At 40.1% G+C, this 26,645-nt stretch overlaps 1 protein-coding gene across 1 annotated transcript in view; it reads right to left on the bottom strand.

Annotated features, from left to right (window-relative positions):
• Positions 1 to 26,645, bottom strand: part of LOC126458287 (inositol polyphosphate 5-phosphatase E) — an 84,349-nt gene that overhangs the window by 45,355 nt on the left and 12,349 nt on the right. Inside the window, exon 2 of the mRNA XM_050095227.1 lies at positions 18,335 to 18,452. Coding sequence (XP_049951184.1) covers positions 18,335 to 18,452 — 118 coding nt within the window. The remainder of the gene's footprint in view (positions 1 to 18,334; positions 18,453 to 26,645) is intronic.

The following is a 26,645-nucleotide window of genomic DNA, read 5'->3' as shown; positions in this document are numbered from 1 at the left end:
GTGAAACATAAGTAGATTTTCTTAACTGCTTCTGGGCTCTCTTCTTATGCACACAATGTACAGCTGTTACTTGAGACTACTCTGTTGGCTCAAATATTATTTTGAAATGTAGGACTACTGCCTGCACTTACAGTTCTCCTGCTGAAAGTATCACAATACTTTTGCACTTACAGGATCTCCCAGTACAAGCGAGGAAAAAGTTGATTGTACTGGTAAATGGCAGTCTTAAAAAAATGATTCCCCACATAGTAACAACGGGAAGGAAGAAACCGAACATGGGGCTCCATTACGTCAAATCATTGCTGCACTACATATTAACTGAAGGTAAATTCAGCAGAGGCTAACAGTTAAATGTTGTGTTAATACAACCACCATCTCTGGCAGTGATATCAATTAGATACCAGTTGTAGCAGGTCACCAATCATCAACAATGCTCGTCACGTGCAAGTGAAATGTTGGGTAACCTAAAGAAATTATGTCAGCACGAAAGTTGAGACAACCACCCTGTTGATAACAGATCATAAGTTCATCAGAGTCAAAGGCATACATCATTAATATAAAACTAATTTCCTGCTGAACTTAGTTTTAGATACAATAAGTAATTTCACCATCACTGATCTTTCGTCATCAACATAATAATAATATTGATAGTAAAAAATGAGAGATAAGGGTTGGATGAGGAAAGTTCACATTGTGTCGCAAATGTTGTAACTTGACTGTGTAAAAAGATGAGGAGAAAGGCAAAGTAATCATTGGTGGTGATAACACATGAGATGAACACTTTGCTAAGTAAGCTGAATATGGGAGAGGTGCTGTACAATGTAAATAATCTTATTTTTATATTCTGGTAATAATGGTAGAAACTGAAAATATTGCACTCTTGCAAAAGAGAAGTTGTTAAAATTTGGTAAAACATTGACACAGAAACATATGTAAACAGCTCCATTAGAAAAATCATGTTACACTTGCTCTCCAAATTCTTTACTTACCTACAGTCATTGCTCTTAATGAATTTAGTCCAAACAAACATGATGAACATTGGAAAATTATAGCTCATTTATTAAAATTATTTGCAAATGATGGAACACTGTCACACTAAAAACTTTGCCAAAAAGACAGATTTTGAACAGCAGATAACATAACCCAACAACACAAATTCTAGACTTTATATTGCGTCTAAGCAAGTAATCTGAAGAACTACAAGTAATCGCATTGAGCATAGAGAGAAATTTTGGTATGATGCATATAAATAATGCCACCACAAATTTTGGTAACTACAAGAAGACGAAGAGTTATTTTCTGTCTGTTAAAGTGCAAACTAGTAATTCAGAAAAAATCAAACAATGGAAAATCCAGGATGGAATGTAACAGTATAATGAAAAGGATAGTTGCTACTCACCATATAGTGGAGATGCTGAGTCATAGAAAGGCACAACAAAAAGACTGTCACACAATTAGCTTTCAGCCCACAAGGTCTTTGCCAAAATACAACATACACCCATTCACACACTCATGCAAGCGCAACTCACACACATATGACAACAGTCTCTGGCAGCTGAAACCAGGCTGCAAGCAGGAGGGCATTGTGGGAGGGACAACTGGGTGGGGCAGTGAAGTGAAGAGATAGCAGGATAGGATGGGGGATGGTAAAGTGCTGCTAGGGGCGTGCAGGCACAAGGTGGAGAGTGGGGCAGCTATGGAGGTTAGATGGATGGTGGGAAAGTGGGGGGTAGCAGAAAAGGAGAGAAGTAAAAAGACTGGGTGCATTGGTGGAACAGAAGGCTGTATAATGCTGGAATGGGAACAGGAAAGGGGGCTAGATGTGTAAGGACAACCACTAACGAGGGTTGAGACCGAGATGGTTACGGGAATGTAGGATATATTACACAGAGTGTTCCCACTGTGCACTTCAGAAAAGCTGGTGATGATGGGAAGGATTCAGATGGCACAGCCTGTGAAGCAGTCACTGAAACGAAGGATGTCATGTTGGGCAGCATGCTCATCAACAGGGTGGTCCAGTTGTTTCTTGGTTACAGTTTGTCGATGGTCATTCATGTGGACAGGCAACTCATTGGTTATCATGCCCTGAAGAATGCAGCTCAGTGGTTTCATCTTAGCTTGTAGATCACATGACTAGTTTCACAGGTAGCCCTGCCTTTGATGGGATAGGTGATGTTTGTGGCAGGACTGGAATAGGTGGTAGTGGGAGAAAGATCCACAATCCACCACCTAAAAACTGATCCATACCTTATCAACCCTACCTGCTGATAAAGGCTCCACCACTGTTGTTTTGAACCACATGGATTACATGGCAGAAGGATTCCACCAGTTGTCAAGATTCATCCACCTACAAACCCTACCACAGTGACCCCATTTCAGAAATCCGGCAGGATCTCCAGTCTTTACTCAAATCCTTACACCCATCCCAGAACCTCTCCCTGGAGTCCATCTCTCTCCTGATCCCTACCATTCCTCGCACTCCTACCTTCTACATGCTTCCTAAATTCCATAAACCCAACCAAGGACACACCATTATGGCTGGTAACTGTGCCCCCACCAAGGGAAAATCTGCTCTTGTAGACCAACACTTTCAGCCCATTATCCGCAACCTACACTCCTACAGAAAATATTCCAGCCATTTCCTCCACCGACGCTTCACAGTTCCCATTCCTTTATCAACGGTGCCCTGCTCATCACTATTGATGCCAACTCCCTTTACACTAACATCCCCAATGCCCATGGTCTTATTGCTACTGAAGACTACCTTTCCCAATGCCCAACAGATTCAACCAACCACCTCTTTCCTAGTCACCATGACCAATTATATTGTCATCCATAGTTACTTCTCCTTTGAAGGCATTACTTACAAACAAATACAGGGTACAGTTTTGGGCACCCACATGGCACATTCTTATGCCAACCTACTCACAGGCCATCTAGAGGAATCCTTCCTAAACACCCAGAATCCTAAACCCCTCACCTGGTTCAGATTCACTGATGACATTTTTGTGATCTGGATTGACGGTGAGGACACCCTATCTACATTCCTCCAGAATCTCGACGCCTTCTCCCTCATTCGCTTCACCACCTACTATTCGGCCCATCAAGTTACCTTCCTTAATGTTGAAATCCACCTCAAAGATGGCTATCAGTACCTCTGTCCATATCAAACCTACCAACCACCAGCAATACTTCCACTTAGACAGATGCCACCCATTCCATACCAAGAAGTCCCTTCAGCACAGCCTAGACACCCGTGTCCCCTCGAAATCCATCTTGAGAGATGCCAAGGGTCTCAACGAAGCCTTCACACATCATAATTACCCTCCCAACTTTGTACAAAAACAGATCTCCCATGCTTTATCTTTCCAGTCACCAAACACCTCCCAAAGTCCCACCATCCTGCCACAGAGGAACATTCCCCTCATCATTCAGTACCACTCAGGACTGGAGCAACTGAATTACATTCTCCACCAGAGTTTCAACTACCTCCATCATGCCCTGGAATGAGAAATAGCCTACCAACTACCCTTTATACTCCTCCCACAGTGGTATTCTGCTGCCCACCAAACCTATACAATATCCTTGTCCATCCCTACACAACCCCTGTTCCCAACCCCTTGCCTCATGGCTCATATCCCTTAGAAGACCTAGATACATGACTTGTCCCATACATCCTCCCACCAATACCAACACCTACTCCAGTCCTGTCACAAACATCACCCATCTCATCAAAGGCAGAGTTATCTGTGAAAGTAGTCTTGTGATCCACAAGCTACGCTGCAAACGCCATGCTGAATTCTACATGGGCATGACAACCAACAAGTTGTCTGCCCGCATGAATGGCCACTGACAAACCATGGCCAAGAAACAACTGGACCACCCTGTTGCTGAGCACACTGCCCAACACAATGTCCTCCATTTGAATTATTACTTCACAGCCTATCTGGATGCTTCCCATCATCACCAGCTTTTTTGAATTGTGCAATGGGAATTCTTCCCGCAATATATCCTGTGTTCCCATTACCGTCCTGGACTCGAACTTTGTTATTCATTGTCCTTACCCATCTAGCCCCTTCCCTGCTCCCATTCCAGCACTACACAGCCCTCTATTCCACCAATGGACCCAGTCTTTTTACTTCTCTCCTTTTCCACTACCCCCCTTCACTTCACCACCCTTCGTCTAACCTCCTGACAGCACCAACCTGCCCTAACTTCTCTCCAAGTCATCCCTGCACATTTCCACTAGCAGCACTTAAGCATCCCGTACCCCCCAACCCCGCTATCCCTTCCCCAGCCTCCTCCTTACTCTCTCCCACTTGCCTCATCATGCGCTGCTGCTCATAGTCTGGCTTCAGCGGTCAGAGGTTGATGTCATGTGTGAGTGAGTTGCATTTTTGTGCGTGTGTATATTTTGTTTAGTTTTGACTAAGGCCTTATTGGCTGAAAACTAATTGAGTGACAGTCTATTTGTTGTGCTTTTCTGCAACTCAACATCTCTGCTATATGGTGAGTTTAGAAAATATGCTTGAAAAAATCTCAGATGTGCAGTGAAACCATTATGTTTCTATTTATTTTATTTACTTATTTATTTCATGTTCCGTAGATCCAGTTAGTGAGTCAATCACAAGGATATGGAATGTGTCAAATTGTACAGGTTTCAATTTAAACTTACAATAAATACAAGGGCAATTCAATGCCAAATTGTACATAGTTTAAGTAAAACATACTATAAATACAGTAATAGATACAATGTCAGCTAGATAACATAACAACCATTTAACAGAAAAAGGAGTTTCAAATAAAGGTTAAAAATAAGAGTACAAAGTTAAATCAGACATTAGGCCTACAAGAGAAAATACAGGTACAGCCAATCTGTTCTTACAAAAAGTGTGCTAATGCTGAAATGCACAATAAAATCAATTGAACTACTTCTAGACACAATAAGTTTAATGATGGTATACATTTTCTTTCAAATATTCAATCACAGTATAAAAAGATTTCTCTGTCATGTAATCTTTGAGAACTTGTTTAAATTTTGGCAGTTCTGTATGAACACATTTGATATGTAGTGGAAGAGCATTGAACAGCTTAATGCTGGAGTAGTACACTCCTTCTTGTACCATAGTGAGATGTTTCAGTTCGAAATGTAGATTGTTTTTGTTTCTGGTGTTATACCAATGGAATTTACTGTTGTCTTGGTAGATAGAATAATTTTTGCACACAAAGGTCAGCAAGGAAAAAATATACTGTGAGGCAGTTGTTAGAATACCTATCTTCCGAACCAAGTGCCTACAAGAGTGTCTTTGATGGACCCCACGCATTATTCTGATTGCCCTCCTTTTTCTTTTCTTTTTTTTTTTTTTTTTGCCAGAATATGATAGCATATGACATCAATGAGTGGAAGTAGGCAAAGTAGGCAACCTCAATGGTGTCAACTTCAGCCACTGAAGAAATTACCCATAATGCAAATGTTGCCGAGCTAAGTTTTTTACATAGATGAAGAATGTGAACTGACCAATTACATTTGCTGTCTATATAAGCACCCAGGAATTTTGTATCTTCAACTTTCTGTATTGGTTGATCTCTACATTTTATGTTAATTTCATCGAGATTACTTTGTGATGTGTGGAACCTCATATAATGAGTTTTATTTGCATTGAGAGACCATTTGAGGAGAACCAATTTAAGATGTCATTAAAAACAATATTTGTAGTTTGTTCAAGATTGTGATCTATCAAATCGTCAATTAGAATTGTGGTATCATCAACAAACAGGGTAAATTTGCTGTTTGTCTCAGAACAAAGAGGAAGATCATTAATGAAGATGAGGAAAAGCAGTGGACCTAAAACGGAGCCTTGAGGCTCACCACACGTTATCGTGCCCCATTCAGAAGAGGCAGGTTCTCCAGAAGAGCCATTTAGCACTACAGTCTGCTTCCGATCCTTTAGATATGATTGTAGCCATAAGCCAACAGTACCACCTAAACCATAGTATTCTGCCTTTTTCAAAAAAATTTGGTGATTTACACAGCCAAAGGTTTTTGTAAGATCACAAAAAATACCCACTGGAGACATTTCTTTGTTAATGGCTTCCAAAACTTGGTTGCTGAAAGAGAATATTGCCTGCTCAGTACAAAGACCAGCACGAAAACCAAACCGATTTTTGATTAAGATACTGTGGAAGTTGAGATGGTCTACAGTCCTCCTGTGCATGAGTTATTTGTCAGGTACTTGAAACACAAAGTAAATGAGACATCCACAAGTAAATGAGACATCCACAATTACCATTCTCTTACTTTTAAGCAAGATGATTATGGAAATATTCATATTACAAGAGATGACTTTTATTCACTTAACAAACCGTTAATTATCCTCAATGTTTAAATGCAGAAGTGGATGATGATACTGAGATTCTGGATGAGCTGATATGACCTCTGCTGGTTTACCTTAGTGGTTACTGTTCATATAATTATACTAAGGGAACTAAATGTGAGTACTGCAAAGTTTTCCTGATGACAAAAACTAATTTAAAGGAGTGAAACAAGCGTAGTACAAGTAACTGACAGGATTGTTTACGTTACCCATCTATTGAAATTGTTAGGTGTTGAACTTAACATGAGTTTTATAAAACACCTGCAAGAAAAGGAAAATTGTTTCTGCAATAAGACAATCAAAGAAACATTTTGATGTGGCAGAGCCTACAGAGCATGTCAAATTAATTCAATTCAGTCCAGCTGGAGTCGAAGGAGATACCAGTTTTAAGTGTGTGTGTGTGTGTGTGTGTGTGTGTGTGTGTGTGTGTGTGTGTGTGTCGTACATGAAGTGTGCTTGCTTATGTGAATGGCTGTGCATTTTTCTTTCTTTAAAAAGGCTTTGGTTGAAAACTTTTACATAACTGTCTTTTCATCATACCTGTCTGCAACTCAATGTACCGTCTTTATGTTGATCTGCATTCTAAATTTTTCATAATATTGTTAGGTTCAAATTAATGATATGAATATAATAGAAGGAAACATTCCACATGGGAAAAATACATCTAAAAACAATGATGATGTAACTTACAAAACGAAAACATTGGTATGTTGATAGAGACACTGACAAACACACACACACACACACACACACACACACACACACACACACACACACACACACACACCAAAAAAAATTCAGAAATTGTGTGTGTGTGTTTGTGTTTGTTAGTGTCTCTATCAACATACCAACACTTTCGTTTGGTAAGTTACATCATCTTTGTTTTTAGATATGTCATAATATTGTTAGTTGCATATTTTTTTATTCACCTGTAGACAATACAATTGAGTATACTGAATACTGCCCAGTCAGTAAGTTATGTAATCACGCGAAGAAAGCGAATGATGCTCTGAAAAAGAAAAATGACGCTGACAGTAGAAAACTCAAAATGTAGCCTTGCATGGCATTACAATAATTACTGAAAATTCCTTTTGTTTCTTCTTCTCATTTTTCACGCAAAGATGTTTATACAATAATTTTTTACTTATAAACTATCAAAACGTATTTCTGAGTTTGTACCTGTAATGGGCAATAGTGTAAGGCGCAGTTTACTCTGAGACGATGCAATATGCAATAGAACATGCTGCAATAGTGTGACATACGCATCCACGTGTTCTATGACATTACTGTTGCTTATCATTACTTAAAGCTCAGAAAACTGTACAAGAAAAGGAAATATTTCGTGCATCCACACCATGCTACAAATATCAAATATACTTTAGCTGTGGATTTTTGTCAGCTTCCTCATCACAAAGACAAATTTCACGAATTCTATTAAATCAGCCCAGGCAGTTTCCACTTTTTGAAGCAACTAGTCTCAGCAACTCAGACAAATCAGGCAATTTTTGCTTGTTATTTCTCCTGCCAAGATGCTACTCATTACAGTAAGGCAAGTTGGTGCAATGTTTGGATGCCCTTAAAAATGCTCCTATGAAATTTTTAGAAAGGTCAAAAGGTCACATAGTATACTACTTTATTCAATGTGGTATGTATTAAATAATGGTTAAACATCAATAAAGTTAGGATATTATTTCTAAAACTATTTAATTTCGCAAAGTAGTATATGATGCGGCTTGAGGAGTATTCAGAGGAAACTTTGCTGGATTTGAAGTGAAATCAGTCACCATCGATGGTGCAAAAGTGAGTGGTGAACTCTGTGTAGGAGCAACCAGTGTGTTTGAAGAAATAGAAAAAGCCCACAATGATAAGGAAAATCCCAAATGTCCTTCTCAACTTCAGCCAGCTGCCCATTCATAAGTAATAGGAATTTAGTTATCAAATCTTTTTTACATCTATGACAAAGTTTCCTGAAATCAGGGAGCACTGATAGGAGAAACATCCAGTAAGAATCATCAGCTGATGACCTCTGGTGTATTTTGACAACCTCTGGCGTATTTTAATTTGAGTAAGTTTTTTCATTTCCAGCTTAGGCTTGTATCAATAGCATACAAAAAAGAGAAACACGAGACAGCTCTGCACTCTCCATAGCAAGACACAGCAAGAGCAAGAGCTTCACATGTGGCAAGTAATTGCTAACCTCATTGCGAACAACCTCCAATATCTCTAACATATTTTCTAAAGGACAGAAAGAGGTATGGCTCTCCTTCCACTGCTAAAAACAATTTCAATATCCTAGATACATTTTGTACGCAGTAAGGTATGACCTAAAATGAACTAAACATAAACTGGCCAGTGCATTTTTCAAAATATGCCTGGTGGTTTAATTAGTTGCAAAGTATTTCCATAACTATGGCCAATAGTGAAAACAAAACCAGTTCACTGTCAAGCTGTGATGTCACACTATAAGATAGAAAAAAAATTACCAAATAGTTTCCTCAAAATTGAGTGATGAAGACTGCATAGCGGAGAACATATGCAAATCCCAAAACAGTTTTTTTTAATTTTTTTATGTGAAAAGTAAAAGTTTAACTGGGAAGCTAACTAGAGAGAGAGATTCTTCTACATAAAGCAATTTTTTTTCAGGCACACCGGAAGACTTGAAATTTCCGCCCCCTGTATCATAGTAGGACCAAAGTTGTCTGGAGCAACCAGCACTCTATATTGTGCTGGATGATATAACAGCAATATGTATTAGTGAATCACTGTCATTCCAGTGTGAACCATAAGTCACTTCCACTATATTTCTGTGCACTCCACTGATGTGGGTTGCTTCTGCATCATGTATGAGTAACATCAGGCATCATATTGCATATTGTATCACCTCAGTGCGAACTATTGCTAAAACACAATTTCATGAAATAATTTAGCCAACAATTCAACAACACACACACACACACACACACACACACACACACACACACACACACATGCACAGAGAGAGAGATAGAGAGAGCTACATTATGTCACCTGAATACACTATGCCAGGACTGCAGTTAGAAGTTAGACTGGGGTGAGAGGCTGTGTTGCATGGAACTGGTGAGGAGAAAAAGAGGCAGGAAGCAGCCTGGAGGGTTGGGGAAGGGTGAAAGATTGCTCAAAGGGAGGCAGGAGGCAGCAGGTGCGTGAGATGGGAATGCAGGAGGGAGATGCAGCAGGTCTATGGGATAGAAATGAAACACACAGGCTTGAGAGCTGGTGATTTCAAGCAGCATATAATGACATTGGGAGGGGGAGGGGGAGGGAGGGGGGGGGAGGGGAGGTTTGTGTAGAGGTGATTGAACAGAGGAAAAAACTTCCATCTATGTAGTTCAGAAAAGATGGTACCAGAGGAAGGGGAGGAAGGATCCAGATGGTATAAGGCATGGCTGCTTTCACAGGTGGCCCTGCCTGTGACGGGAATGGATTAGTCTGTATTGGGTAGGTTAATTGGACAGGTCTTCCTCCTGGGTTTTTCGCAGGGATACAACCCATATGGCAACGAGTTGAGAGCTGGAGTGTCCATTATGCTGAAGATCTCACTAAACCCTTCACAGACAAGCACTATTCCCCAAACCTAGTCTGCAAACAATTTCCCATGCAATATACTCTTATACCCCTAATGCTCCCACCACCCCCAAAAACACAGCTGCAAAGGAGTAGACTTCCCATAGTCGGTATCATCCTGGTCTGAAGCAACTGCCCAATCAACCTGCACCACGTCCACCATATGCCACTACCATTCCCAACCCCTTCCCTCGTGTGTCATATCCCTCTGGAAGACCCAGGTGCAAGACCTGCCCAATTCACCCACCCAGCATATCCTGCTCCAGTCCCATTATAGGCAGGGCCAACTGTGAAAACACAGCCAGGTGCTGCACGAACTCACCAGCACCAGGGCCCATACATCACATTCCTATCTCACACAACTGCTGCCTCCCTCTGAGCTGCCAACCATTCTTCCCCAAAACCTTTCCTCCCACTCCCTCCTTTCTTCCCCTCATTCACTTCACCCAGCATGAAGCCTCACCCCAGACTATTGATCTAACTGTACTAATTCACCTAGGTGTTGTTATAATGAATTTCCAAATTATTTGAGTCCATAATCAACTCTGTCATGCTGAAAGCATCACAGCTGAAGCTCTTGACACAGCACAGAACAGAAATAATAATAATAAGTAAGCATAAAATTGTGTACTCCTTATCTATTCTGTCTATAATTTCCTCAGCTCCTATAAAAAATATCAACTGCACAATTTGCAGCCTTGACCACTCCACAAGGAATCAATAGCTTCACATGCTGACACAAAATTATTTAGCACCTAATATATACAAAGTCAAATAGCAATTTAACACATTCAGACAAGTAATGGCAAGCAGGTGCTTGAAGAGGTAGGTTATCAGCGATTAACTAAAGCCAACAGTAATGAATCTGAAATAAGGTTTACAGTTCCTGTTTGGAAAAGGGAACATGGAAGCTCCAAACATAAGACAGTTTCCATTACAGATACAGACAAAATTCCAGAAGGTAGTATTTTCTTTGACCACGATACTTTGTTGAAAACAATTTTAAATACATCACTGTCTTCAAAAAATATTTGTATTTGTTTTTACTCACACCTGCTAATCTGTCAACTAACTCCAGTACTTAGTATATTGCTTTGCTCTTTGAATTGTTCTTTTACTTTCTGTTCATACCATAAACAATGTGTTTTTCTCTTAACTCAGAATTTGGGATGAAGCAAGTTGCCTTCAGCTTCTATTGCCAGTATTTTATATATTTTGCTGTCTCATCTTTTTATATCTTGAAGTAATAGACTACTCAACCCACAACTTTCAATATCATTTTAACTGTTCTTGACAGTTTTGGTGCTTGTTGTTACCTCACTTGCTGTGGTAAATAATTAGACATTTTCTTCACACTTTCTATCTCAAACTTTTAAAATATATTTTACACTTTCGTTACCATACAGCTATATTATTATGCTTCCTTCAGACATGAAGACATTTATTTTGTAGTAGAATAACTCACAACATACGCACATCCTTCAACAAGTACGGACATGCACATACTGACAAACCTTAAGTCAGGCAAATTACAGCATCATCTTAATAGTATCTAGCTACAATTTCCGCTTAAGAGTCACAGTTTTGCAAATAAAGCACTTGCCAGCTTCTGACACTTGAAGAGGGAGATTGCAAGTGTGAATCTTACAATTTTAGAAGTTCCATTCCTTCTCATGATCAGTAGAGTGAAAGAAAAGAAAGAAAATAAGGAAAATTGATGAATCATTTGAAATGACCCTGTACCCCGCACAAATATTAAACAATGGCAAACCACAAAAACTGGCAACCAATAACAACAAACTTCAGTGTATTTGTTTCAGAATTGGTTAATATGTAACAATTGTGAATCAATAAACGGAAATGTGCTGTCCACCACATAATGCACGTTAAAGAAAAATAAACAGACATAACTATGTAAATAAATACATAAAAACAAAAACCAGGGAAGACACACACACACACACACACACACACACACACACACACACACACACACATGGAGTTGATTGATGAGTGACACATGGACACATGCAATAGCTCAGGATATTGCTATGTGCACACACATGCACAGATAACACTAGAATGGAGAGCAGCTACAAAGGCGGGTGCATCGTGCATTCTGCACAGAGAGAGAGGGAAGATAAGTCGCGACACTGCCAATATCCTTATGTCAGTTCAGAAAGCTGACAGTGCGCTACCATACACATCGTTCCACAGTGAACTTTAAGAACTGCATTCTTAGTAATGAGAATCCTTATGTGCGAGCACACACAACCTTCCACATAGAATTAATTAATGCTGAACTCAATCACAACATTCCCAATCACATAAAATATCAAGATAAATAATTTCTCTACATTAAGTTCTATATGTCTGAAGACAACAGACTCTGAAAGTAAAACAGCTGCAAAGCAAAACATAAAAAACCAGGAAAACCACTGCATGTGGTAACAAGGTATATATGCAAAACTTTATGAAGCTTTCAGGTTTGTAAAAAAATTCTTAAAAACTCTAATTTTTATTTTCCTATTGTATAACAGATAGCAAATGAAAGCCCAGCAATGATGCTGAAACATCAACGAAACATCTCTGGCTGATAGCAAAGAAACAATTGTGTTTTGCTAAAGGTGGATTCCTTCCAGAAGACCAGTTTATTTGTAATGCAAACACAGACAGAAGACTTCAACCTGAAGACGATCCATCCGTTATTTTGTCAGTAATCATGATGTAGCTTCATTCTTTCTCTAAATACTGTCAATGTTTAATGTTCCATCTTCTGAATGACAACAATTTGTTTTGTTAATCAAACGAATTTTTGCATTGCTTACATTAGCACCCATAGCGATTGAATACATTTAACGCATTTACAAGTTTTAATCATTTGTGACCAAAAGAATATCAGAAACAGATCGTTTAATGTGTTATTAAGAGCTAGTTTTCTTTCACTGAGCAACCTGCGACAGCGTTATAGTACGTGTACTTCATTGAACAAAATATGTTTTACAAAGAAAATGGTATTGTTATGAGGTCAAAGATGAAACTTAAGCAACTAATAATTTTTTATGCTGCTTCTGAAGGCACAGTCATACAAATAAAGTCATAAGTAGCAGTAACTAGTACTTATATACTTCACACCAAGAAATTCACAGCATCGTCTTCGCTGTCCGACGTAGAATGGTTCCATAACCATGTCCCTGCAAATTTCCCTGTTGTAATCTTCAGTTTGCAGTTTTATGACGAATGGTTCCATAGCCATGTCCCTGCGAATTTCCCTGCTGTAATCTTCAGCTTGCAGTTTTTCTGCATATCTTACACAAGCTGCCCATGCAGATGTTGAGATGCTGCCTATTGCCTCATGTGCAAGTCTATCAACATCTGCAATTAAGACTGTATTGTTCTTTTCCGCAATACATGCTTTCGCCGAAGCCCATACCAGTTCAATTGGGTTGTGATGGCAATGGTATGGGGGTAATCTAATGATACAGTGTCCATGTCCATACCGCTTTGCAATTTCATCTATCTCATAAACTCTGTACGCAGGCTCGTGTTCATTGACAAGAACCAGCAATTCTGCTCTGGTATGCAACAAGTTATGAGGTGTTCCATTATATGACAGCCATGCAATAATGTCTGCCTTTTTGGAGTTCGTATTTGGAGCTTTGTTCACTTGCACTGAGTGGATTCATGCATTGTTCACAACTATAACTGAAGATGCAGGAATATGTGGCAATAATTGTTGTGTAAACCACCTTTCGAAGACACTGTACATCATTTCAGAATGGTAATCTTCAGAAATCTTAGCCTTTGATGCCTTAAAAATCGGCTTACCTTGGGGAATAAAGCCAGTATCTGCTGATCCGACATGGGGCACTATAATTCTATTACCCTTACGTCCGCAGCTCATGGTCGCGCGGTCGCGTTCTCGCTTCCCGGGCACGGGGTCTCGGGTTTGATTCCCGGCGGGGTCAGGGATTTTCACCTGCCTCGAGATGACTGGGTGTTTGTGTTGTCCTTATCATTTCATCATCATTCATGAAAGTGGCGAGTTTGGACTGAGCAAAGGTTGGGAATTTGCACAGGCGCTGATAACCACGCAGTTGAGCACCCCACAAACCAAAACATCATCATCATTATCATCATCATCATCATCATCATCTATTACCCATACCAACAGGAACTTTTAATCCATCGTACCCATCGCTCATTTTCCAGGATGTAGCCCTTGCTTGGTTCTGATTAATGAAAGTTTCATCTCCATAATAAATTCGAGATGTGCCAGCTCCTCTGATCTCTTGCATTGTTCTCAAAAGCACAGTCCTTGCAGCTACAATATCGCTTCATTCCATTAATAATTCCTTACCATTGTTCGTTTTCTGATATCTGAAACCCATGTCTTTCAATATCCTCAACATGGTCCATTTGTTTCCGTTAAAATTTTCAGTTTTTTTCATACATGAAACTAGTTTCTCTGCTGTCGGATACTCGCCTTCAGCATTCATGCTAAACACTATGCGCCACAAAACATTTTTTTCAAAATCGTCTAGCTCACCCAATTCTTTTTTGCGGCTGTGTTGCTTCCCTGGTGATTTGAAAACAGCTGAGCCGCAGGCTTGCATAGACATCTTAGCTTCGCCAGATATTGTCTGAACGGTCCTCAAACCGACACCACAGGCTTCAGCTGTCTGCTCCTGGCATTTGGCAATGGCGTGACCCGCGCCTTGTGCCAGCATGGATTCAGCGGAAGACTGTCTCTGAAAGTATTGGTACACAAGGAACACTATTCCTCTTGCCTGTTTGTGTAGCACTTGGTGGGATTGCTTACCATCACTCACAATGAACAATATGAAGGCAGTCAGCACACAGCACAGAACGTAACTGAAATAAACAGTTAGAACTTCCGAACACAGCACAACCTGCACAGAACGAGGACAAGAATGTCACTGGCGCGCAATTGGCTGTGAGTCATGTGGTACACTTCCGCATGCTTCTGCACACCCAGTCCTGACCCACCTTTGCAGATGCTCTCCACTCTAGCTGTATATGAACAACTGCTTCAGGAGGCAGGTGTGAGGGGAGAGTGAAGGATTACAGCGATTGGGAAGAAGGGGAGAGAGGTACCCAAGGTAAGGAGGAGATACCAAAGTTAGTTGCACCCAAGAGAAGGATGGTAGACATGTGGCTCTCAGTGGCACTGGGGCAAAATTAGGGTTAATTATGATAGCAGTCATAGAACTGGTGGAGTAGAGCGAGAGAGAGAGAGGGAGAGAGAGTCATTGTTGGGACATGGAAAAGGAATAGCGTGGAAAAATACAGCAGAGATATGGATGATGGAAAGGGAATGAAATGATGGTAACTGAGGATGCTACACATAAGCATTTCTATTATCCTACTACTCCCCCTACACCTCTGCATTTCTTCTTGTGTCATTCAGCACCACAGCCACTTCCCTGTCATTACACTGAGCTGAGTTTTCCTTCCTTCCTTCCTTCCTTCCTTCCTCTCTCTCTCTCTCTCTCTCTCTCTCTCTCTCTCTCTCTCTCTCTCTCTTTTGATCTTCGATTCCTGTCCCTCAGTTTTTCATTTGATGCTATAATTAATGACAGTTTTGCTACTACCCCTGGCCGGCCGTGGTGGCCGAGCGGTTCTAGGTGCTACAGTCTGGAACCGCGCGACCGCTACGGTCGCACGTTCGAATCCTGCCTCGGGCATGGATGTGTGTGATGTCCTTAGGTTAGGTAGGTTTAAGTAGTTCTAAGTTCTAGGGAACTGATGACCAAAGAAGTTAAGTCCCACAGTGCTCAGAGACATTTGAACCATTTGCTACTCCCCCTGAAAGCTTACAATTTTCCCCCTCCTGACTTTTAACACTCCTACCCACTTCCCCAACTGCCACAATCATTTCTTCTCGTTCAAGAGCCATCTATTTGGCCAACATATTGCGTATCACTATGGTGATAGTATGGTCAGAGATAGAGTGATAGTATGGTCAAAATTTATTCACATTTTCTGAGAAGTTGAATTTATATACATGCCACTGTTCACACGTGTACTTAATTTGCTTTCCTTGTATTTGCTTCTTGTTTCCACTGTGGAATTTTGATTAATGTATCAAAACTGCAAGCAGCTTAATTATCCTCTTTTTGAAACAACAATGTTTTTACACTGGCAGAGGAAAAACAGTATTTCCAACTGAGTACTGATGCATATTCTTGCAGAGCTCCTTCAAGAGAAACACACATATAGATTAGTGTCTAACAGGACCAAATGGGGACAGTATATTGCAGTTTATGCTGACTCAAAAGAAAGTTCTGAAGCAATACCCTGAGTACTGGTGGCTTCATCCGACATGCATTGTTGTGCGGCAAAAACGTGAGCATTTGGACAACAGCCCTCAGTGTGTGAACTAAATAACATGTCTCTGCATAGTAGCCTGCGTCTCACTGTAAAAAGTATTGTTTCCTATTGGAGCATTTTTTTCTGTTTCTTCTCCTTTTTCTTATGCTGGCTGTCAAAAGCCAGAGACAAGGGTCATGTGTGTGAGAGTTGTGTTTGCGTGACTGTGTGTGTGTGTGTGTGTGTGTGTGTGTGTGTGTGTGTGAGAGAGAGAGAGAGAGAGAGAGAGAGAGAGAGAGAGAGAGAGATCTAATTCAGAAGAAGACCTTTTGGCCGAAATCTTACTTGTTTAGCAGTCTTTTTGTTGTACCTGTTTCCTTCCGGAATTGTAAACGGCTTTGGGAGCAGTGTGCCAATTGTGGAGGAGAGTATTTTGAAGGAGACCACACACAATAAGTAAAAGGTACATGTACCAAAATTTTGTGGACAAAGTTCCAAAATTTTTTGAACAAACCTCGTATTACATTCAACTAGATGCCAGTTACCACATTTCATATTAATTTGAACTACTCTATTGTATATTTTCCTCTGTGTTGATATCCTTCATGATGTAGGGTAGTGAATTCTCTTATCCTTTAACATCTTTTACCTCTGTTATTCATTCATTAATTCACATGAGAGTATCTCAAAAAATTTCTGGCCTGACACAAAGTAAACAACAGTCCCACTATTAAACATTATCTCCACTTACTTTAATACATTTTTCAAACATCTGATATAGCAAGAATCATCTGTCTGTCTCCTTGTTTACAACTGTATCTCAACTCTGTTCACATATTCTCTTTCTCACGCTATATCTGGACTGTAAAACAAATGATATAACTCCAGGGAAAAAAAGTTCTTCACTGCAACCTTAAGAACAGCAGATGTATGGAATGGAGTATCATCTTGCTTTAAGCAAGTACCACCACTCAGTTCTCCTTGCCTTTTTATTGCAATTTGTGCAAACTTCAAGCACAATAGTTGGCATTTATGATGATATTTCTGTTCCTGAAGTCAACTGAGAGTTCCCTTCTAATTCCAAAACAGGCACTAAAAATGTTACTGTCATGCACCCACAAAATCTTACCATCACCATAATTCCAGAAGATTGTCTCTTAGAAGGGCTTCACCTCATTTGCACATATACAATACAGAGTTTAAAAATTTCTTGCTCATTTTCTGGACACAGCTCTAAAAACTGGGAGAATCTCTCCGGCATTCCTCCTCATCATCCCTACAGAGAAGTCTTTGCACCTTCTTACATTCATGTTTCCTCTTGGAAGTTTATCATACATTGTCCATAAACAATTGATACAGAACATCCGAAGCTTAGTGAGATGCGTTTAGCTTCAGCTTCCTAACATAATGCTGTTGTTCTTCAACAAGGAACATGGTTTCTTAATTATTGTCAGTGGTTGTACATCAAAAGGCTGTATTACTCAACATAACCTTTTCCTAAGTTGTACTGTTCAGCCCATTCACTTAATATGACTCAGGGACTTCCCCACAACCAGCATCTAACTGCTCTTTGATAACAGTTGAAGAAAGTCTCTATTACAAAAACACACACACACACACACACACACACACACACACACACACACACACACACACACACACGAAACAACCTCTTCAATTAACTTTCTTCTGTGAAGTAACAGCTCCCTGCAATTATTGCTGTATTCTATCCACCGCTAACTACTTTGGCAAAATTTCTGAAAGTCAAGCCAGGAAGTTCTTGGACCCACATTGCATATTATGATCCAGATATATCAGCATAAATGAGAATCTTCAAGATACATATTAACACAATGGTATAGCTATAAAAATACTTTTGCATTCTGTACCAATTATTACCAGTAATACAACGGTAAGTTCTTCAAGATAACCCTCCACTTATTCTTCACAGAAGTAACTGTACAACATTAGTGATCACAAAGTAAAAATAAAATGTTTTTTTTTTTTTTTTTTTTTTTTTTTACCTGTCCATTCATATTCCATGTTCCCACAAAGATCCGCAGTTCACGGTGGGGCAGTGTGCGTTCCAGTTCCACTGATCCAAGAAGTGAATTGGCGGCAATACGGCCATGTAAAAAGTTCCTACATAAAAGCAAAATGTGCAAAACAGTCACACAAAGTAAATATTAGAAACTTCAGACAATGTGCCCTGCAAATGAATAATCACATAAATTTATGGGGAAAATGTCCACTTAATAAGTGACAATTTATTGACACACACAAAAAAACTGAAGTACACACAAGCATTCAAAATCTTCTTGAAACCAAAACGAGAGAAATAATTTGCATGAAAAAAAGAGATTACTCTGATCAGACAGGAAAGTCAAGTAAAACACTAGATCAAGAGACTGCAGGAAAGGATGAAAGAAAATAAAAATGCAATGCCAGCATGAGATGATATCTGAAAACCTAAATAGCAAGAAGTGGTAGAGAAGGTACTCACAGGTTAAGGTAAGATGGACTGAGAATACAAGGAGGAGGAAACAATAAAGAGTAGAAATCTCTCTGATCAGATTAATTTCATCTACACTTTTACTACAAGCCTCTCCTTCCCCTTGCTATGACTAGTTAACTGCCCATTCATCCACTTCTCACCTTTCAAATCTCATCTTCTACTGGCATCTCAATGTCGTGTACTTTTTGTCTTGCCCTGCAGTCTCTCTCATCCTACTGATATGCCCTATTTTATTACTTAATGTTTGTGAAGCCTCATTTGTTGCAACCTTTTCCTATCACCTTGTCTACAAAAGAAGCCCAGTGAGCCAGATGAAAGTGAATGCCAATTTTTGTATGTCAAACTGTTACCACAAGGTATGATAACTTATTTTATTTAGCAGTAATTTAATTTTAGATGGAACTTTTCCTTACTCATGTTTATAAGTATTCACATTCAAATTCAGTTTTCATCTGAAACCATAACACACTGATACAACAGAATAATTTTTCAAGAATAAAACATAAGATTTGTGTGGTGAACGTCAGCATTATTTTCATGTGGATATTGCAATAAAATCCACATGAGGAACGAAGCTGGTCACTTCTAGAGACACAGAATCACTACTGCTACACAATATTGAAGAAGAAAGGGGGAGGGGGCAGCTTATCTTGCAACTTTAAGCTGATTTGCTAGTAACACTAGACGAGTTAGCAGTTTTCCGAGTTGCTGTCTACACCATCAATGTTAAAGCTAGACTGGAAGACAACAGCAAAGCCTTTCAGATCATCAGATCAGTGACAAGATCCAGGAGATGCTGCATGTCCGATAGCTTCACTCTAGCTGTCTCCAATAGCTTCTACACTTTGGAGACAGAGGACAGAAGCATCACACAACCTATGAAGGTCAGAAGCTTATTGGCGTTTAATATTAATTAGGGGACGTGAGGCAATACTGACTGTACGACTTATCTTAGAAGCTAGATTAAGGAAAGGTAAACCTATGTTTCTAGCATTTGTAGACTTAGAGAAAGCTAATGACAATCTTGACTTGAATACTCTCTTTCAAATTCTGAAGGTGGCAGGGGTAAAATACAGGGAGCGAAAGACTATTTACAATTTGTACAGAAACCACATGGCAGTTATAAGAGTCGAGGGACATAACAGGGAAGCAGTGGTTGGGAAGGGAGTGAGACAGGGTTGTAGCTTCTCCCCAATGTTATTCAATCTGTATATTGAGCAAGCAGTGAAGGAAACAAAAGAAAAATTCGGAGTAGTTATTAAAATCAATGGAGAAGAAATAAAAACTTTGAGGTTCGCTGATGACATTGTAATTCTGTCAGAGACAGCAAAGGACTTGTAAGAGCAGTTGAACGGAATGGATAGTGTATTGAAAGGAGGATATAAGATGAACATCAACAAAAGCAAAACGAGGATAATGGAATGTAATTGAACTAAGTCGGGTGATGCTGAGGGAATTAGATTAGGAAATGAGACACTTAAAGTAGTAAAGGAGTTTTGCTATTTGGGGAGCAAAATAACTGATGATGGTCGAAGAAGAGAGGATATAAAATGTAGACTGGCAATGGCAAGGAAAGCGTTTCTGAAGAAGAGAAATTTGTTAACATCGAGTTTAGATTTAAGTGTCAGGAAGTCGTTTCTGAAAGTATTTGTATGGAGTGTAGCCACGTATGGAAGTGAAATATGGACGATAAATAGCTTGGACAAGAAGAGAATAGAAGCTTTCGAGATGTGGTGCTACAGAAGAATGCTGAAGATTAGATGGGTAGATCACATAACTAATGAGGAGGTACTGAATAGAATTGGGGACAAGAGAAGTTTGTGGCACAACTTGACTAGAAGAAGGGATCGGTTGGTAGGACATGTTCTGAGGCATCAAGCGATCACCAATTTAGTATTGGAGGGCAGCGTGGTGGGTAAAAATCATAGAGGGAGACCAAGAGATGAATACACTAAACAGATACAGAAGGATGTAGGTTGCAGTAGGTAGTGGGAGATGAAGAAGCTTGCACAGGATAGAGTAGCATGGAGAGCTGCATCATACCAGTCTCAGGACTGAAGACCACAACAACAAACAGTATTAATTGGGGGAGGGGGGGGAGGTGGAATGTCAGAAGTGATACAGAAATTTTAAGGCAGTGTCTACCAGGTAACAATTATCTTTAAGCTAAAAGCATATCACAGTAATGCCACCTGTGATTCAGGGACTTTGTGGAAGGATCTTGGAAAAGGAGATATTGTAACAATAACTGGAGGTGCAGTATACAGTTTGCACCATAATCTTAACTACACAACTGAGGATGACATTTGGAACATTGGTGAGCGCTCTCTTTACACTACTGCAAAAGTCGTGTCACTCTGTAAGCAGCATGATAAGCTCTGGATAAAGCGTTCTGTGAAGTATGTTAATGCAGAACTTGGAAAACTGCTCAAGGGAGAGGGATGTTCACACATTGGCATGACTGATGCACAACCCCTCACTTGGTCACATCATACATAAAATTAAACAATGGAAAATCCAGAATGGAATAATGACAATATTATAAAAAGGATAGTCACTACTCCCCAAACATCAGAGATGCTGAGTCACAGATAGGCACAACAAAAAACTGTGAGACAAAGCTTCCAATAATTAAATCACTGAGGACTAAGGACTCTCATGAATATGATAGAATGTCTAGCATAATACTAAAGTACTATGCTGCCCATGTTAGCCCTGTATTTAGCAATATTTTTAATTTTTCCTTTAGGAATTGTCAGTTTCCTGAACAATTAAAGTACTCAGTAGTAAAGCCACTTTCTAAAAATGGAGAAAAGGATAATGTAGGCAATTTTAGACATATTTCTATGCCATCAGTGTTTGCTAAAGTTATTGAAAAGGCTGTGTATGTAAGGATAATTGACCATTTTATATCACACAATTTGTATTAAATGTACAGTTCGGCTTTAGAAGTTGTTTAACAACTGAAATTGCTATATTCTCTTTTCTGTGTGAGGTACTGAATGGATTAAACAAAAGGTTTCAAACGCTTGGCATATTTTTTTTATTTAACTAAGGTGTTTGATTGTGTTGATCACAACATTTTACTCCAGGAGTTGGACCATTACAGAATACAGGGAGTAGCTCACAGTTGGTTCACCTCTTACTTTAGCAACAGGCAGCAAAAGGTCATTATTCACCATGTTGAGAATGGCTGTGATGAGGGGTCTGAGTGGGGTACAGTCAAGTGTGTGTGTGTGTGTGTGTGTGGGGGGGGGGGATGCCCCAGGGATCAGTGTTAGAGCCACTCTTGTTCCTTATTTATATAAATGATATACCTTCTACTATTATGGGTACCTCTAAAATATTTCTGTTTGCTGATGACACTAGCTTAGTAGTAAAGGAAGCTGTGTGCAACATTGACCTAGTTTCAAATAGTGTGGTTGATGAGCTAAGTTCGTAACTTGTAGAAAATAAATTAATGCTAAATCACAGTATGACTCTGTTTTTACAGATTCTAACACACAATTCAACAAAAACAAAAAATTTAAATTTCACAGAATGGGCATATGATTAGTGAAACTGAACAGTTCAAATTTCTAGGTGTTCAGATAGATAGTAAACTGTCGTGGAAAGTCCACATTCAAGAGCTTTATCAGAGACTTAATGCTGCCATTTTTGCTATTCAAACGGTATCTGAAGTGAGTGATCATTCGACACGAAAATTAGTCTACTTTGCTTCTTTTCATTCACTTATGTTTTGCAGTATTAATTTTGCGGTAACTCTTCCCATTCTAAGAGGATATTTTTGGCTCAGTAACGGGTGGTTCAGGCAATAAGTGGTGTAAGTCCACGAACCTCTTGTCAACCCTGTTCAGGAATCTGGATATTTTGACATTGGCCTCACATCCTTATATATATATATATATATATATATATATATATATATATATATATATATATATATATATATATATATATGAGGGAAACATTCCGCGTGGGAAAAATATATCTGAAAACAAAGATGATGTGACTTACCAAACGAAAGTGCTGGCAGGTCGATAGACACACAAACAAACACAAACATACACACAAAATTCAAGCTTTCGCAACCAATGGTTGCTTCATCAGGAAAGAGGGAAAGAGAGGGAAAGACGAAAGGATGTGGGTTTTAAGGGAGAGGGCAAGGAGTCATTCTAATCCCGGGAGCGGAAAGACTTACCTTAGGGGGAAAAAAGGACAGGTATACACTCGCACACACACCCATATCCAACCGCACATACACAGACACAAGCAGACATTTGTAAAGGCAAAGAGTTTTGGCAGAGATGTCAGTCGAGGCAGAAGTACAGAGGCAAAGATGTTGTTGAAGGACAGGTGAGGTATGAGCGGCGGCATCTTGAAATTAGCGGAGGTTGAGGCATGGCGGATAACGAGAAGAGAGGATATACTGAAGGGCAAGTTCCCACTCCGGAGTTCTGACAGGTTGGTGTTAGTGGGAAGTATCCAGATAACCCGGACGGTGTAACACTGTGCCAAGATGTGCTGGTCATGCACCAAGGCATGTTTAGCCACAGGGTGATCCTCATTACCAACAAACACTGTCTGCCTGTGTCCATTCATGCGAATGGACAGTTTGTTGCTGGTCATTCCCACATAGAAAGCTTCACAGTGTAGGCAGGTCAGTTGGTAAATCACGTGGGTGCTTTCACACATGGCTCTGCCTTTGATTGTGTACACCTTCCGGGTTACAGGACTGGAGTAGGTGGTGGTGGGAGGGTGCATGGGACAGTTTTTATACCGGGAGTGGTTACAAGGGTAGGAGCCAGAGGCTAGGGAAGGTGGTTTGGGGATTTCATAGGGTATATATATATATATATATATATATATATATATATATATATATATATATAAAAAAAATCCCCAAACCACCTTCCCTACCCTCTGGCTCCTACTCTTGTAACCGCCCCCGGTGTAAAACCTGTCCCATGCACCCTCCCACCACCAACTACTACTCCAGTCCTGTAACCGGGAAGGTGTACACGATCAAAGGCAGAGCCACGTGTGAAAGCACCCACGTGATTTACCAACTGACCTGCCTACACTGTGAAGCTTTCTATGTGAGAATGACCAGCAACAAACTGTCCATTCGCATGAATGGACACAGGCAGACAGTGTTTGTTGGTAATGAGGATCACCCTGTGGCTGAACATGCCTTGGTGCATGGCCAGCACATCTTGGCACAGTGTTACACCGTCCGGGTTATCTGGATACTTCCCACTAACACCAACCTGTCAGAACTCCGGAGATGGGAACTTGCCCTTCAGTATATCCTCTCTTCTCGTTATCCGCCAGTCCTCAACCTCCGCTAATTTCAAGTTGCCGCCGTTCATACCTCACCTGTCTTTCAACAACATATTTGCCTCTGTACTTTTGCCTCGACTGACATCTCTGCCGAAACTCTTTGCCTTTACAAATGTCTGCTTGTGTCTGTGTATGTGCGGTTGGATATGGGTGTGTGTGCGAGTGTATACCTGTCCTTTTTTCCCCCTAAGGTAAGTCTTTCCGCTCCCGGGATTAGAATGACTCCTTACCCTCTCCCTTAAAACCCACATCCTTTTGTCTTTCCCTCTCCTTCCCTCTTTCCTGATGAAGCAACCATTGGTTGCGAAAGCTTGAATTTTGTGTGTATGTTTGTGTTTGATTGTGTGTCTATCGATCTGCCAGCGCTTTCATTACTGTCTTTTCTTGTTAACAATATTAGCTTATTCCCAAGAATAAGCAGCTTTCACTCAGTTAATAATCGGAAGAAATCAAACCTGCATTTGGATCGGACTTTCATATCTCTTGTGCAGAAAGGTGCGCAGTATACGGCTGCATACATTTTCAATAATAGCAGTAAACTACATGCTTTCCATATGAAACTGAAGAGTTTCCTCATGGGTCACTCCTATTTTGCTGAGGAGGTCCTTGAAAAATTAAGCTGGTTCTTGTTGTATTGCTGATTGCATTTACTTAAACTTATGGACTGACTTTTTTCGGGTTCTTAAACATTTTATATTTCCAGAATGAGATTTTCACTCTGCAGTGGAGTGTGCACTGATATGAAACTTCCTGGCAGATTAAAACTGTGTGCCGGACCGAGACTCAAACTCGGGATCTTTGCCTTTCACGGGCAAGTGCTCTACCAGTTGAGCTACCCAAGCACGACTCACGCTCAGTCCTCACAGCCTTACTTCTGCCAGTACCTCGTCTCCTACTTTCCAAACTTTACAGAAGCTCTCCTGCGAATCTATCAGCGCACACACTGCTGCAGAGTGAAAATCTCATTCTGGAAACATCCCCCAGGCTGTGGCTAAGCCATGTCTCCGCATATCATTTCTTTCAGGAGTGGTAGTTCTGCAAGGTTCACAGGAGAGCTTCTGTAAAGTTTGGAAGGTAGGAGACGAGGTACTGGCGGAAGTAAGGCTGTGAGGATGGGGCGTGAGTCGTGCTTGGGTAACTCAGTTGGTACAGCACTTGCCCGCGAAAGGCAAAGGTCCCGTGTTCAAGTCTCAGTCCGGCACATAGTTTTAATCAGCCAGGAAGTTTCATTTTATATTTATCTGTTATTACTTTTATACTGTAATTTCATGTACTGACATGTTCCATGACCTTGGAGATTTGCTCCTGATGGGATCTGTACTTGTGACACATTCTTTGTCCAGCAAGCCTACTGGCCCCAATCTCTGCAAGCCCCCTGCCCCATATCCATTTCCACTCTGCCCCAGGGCCCTCACTTCATTCATCCTGCATCCACACCCTCTTCCTGACTGTCTCCCCTTTCTCCGTTCTGTCACTCCCTTCCAATCCATATCTATATGTCTCTGTCATTTTCCACAGTGTGAATTCACCAGTGTCCATGTCCCATTCCTGTCCCATGTACCTCTGCCTCCCTCCCAACTATCAGTCACCTTGACAAGCCAGCTTGCTACGATTAGAAATTGAAATATTATAACCGTTTTCTGCAACAATGTCTATAAATGCATAATGGACACTTCGCATGCCTATTGATAGACTTGAGACAGCAATGAAATTCCCATGAAGCACACTTTCTTAATATGAGCTGCAGAATAGTCTCATCAGGAAGAGAGTCAGAAAGGGTTCAATTTTGGGTCCACTCCTATTCTTTGCACATGTCAATGGCATTCTGCTTAACATTCAACAAGTAGAACTGGTACTTTCTGCAGACAATATTAGTTTTACAATAAATCCCACTAGAGAGAAAGAAATGCAAGAGTTTGCTAATGATGTTTCTCACAGATTTATGGTGGTTTTCTGAAAATGGACTCTCCCTTAATCTTGAGAAAACACACCATATTCAGTTCTACCCAACAAATAGAGTCATGTCAACAACTGGTGTAGAACATGAGCAGGAGTCAGCAAATAGGGTAGACGGTTCCACATGAATCAGTAAACAGGGCAGATTGCTCCAAATTTTTTGGTGTACATAATGATGAAAACTTGCACTGGAAGACACATATTACTGAGCTGCCAAAAAATCAGCTACTTGTGCTCTTTGTATAAGTGCTAACATTAGAAACAAATGAACCAATCTCCTGACATATTTTGCTTATTTCCACTCAATAATGTCATATGGAAGAATTTTCTCAGGTAAACCATCATTTAGAATGAAAGTATTTACTGTATAAAAGTGAGCAATAAGAATAATGTGTGGTGGGGTGCTCACTCACAGACGTCAAGCAGGTATCTCTTCCAGGAGTTAGACATTTTAACTACACCATCACAATACATGCATTCACTAATGAAATTTGTCAGATACAAACCATCACAATTGACCA

The sequence above is a fragment of the Schistocerca serialis genome, chromosome 2, assembly GCF_023864345.2.
Source record: "Schistocerca serialis cubense isolate TAMUIC-IGC-003099 chromosome 2, iqSchSeri2.2, whole genome shotgun sequence".
Classification (NCBI taxonomy): domain Eukaryota; kingdom Metazoa; phylum Arthropoda; class Insecta; order Orthoptera; family Acrididae; genus Schistocerca; species Schistocerca serialis.
This window is presented reverse-complemented; position numbering and strand designations above follow the sequence as displayed.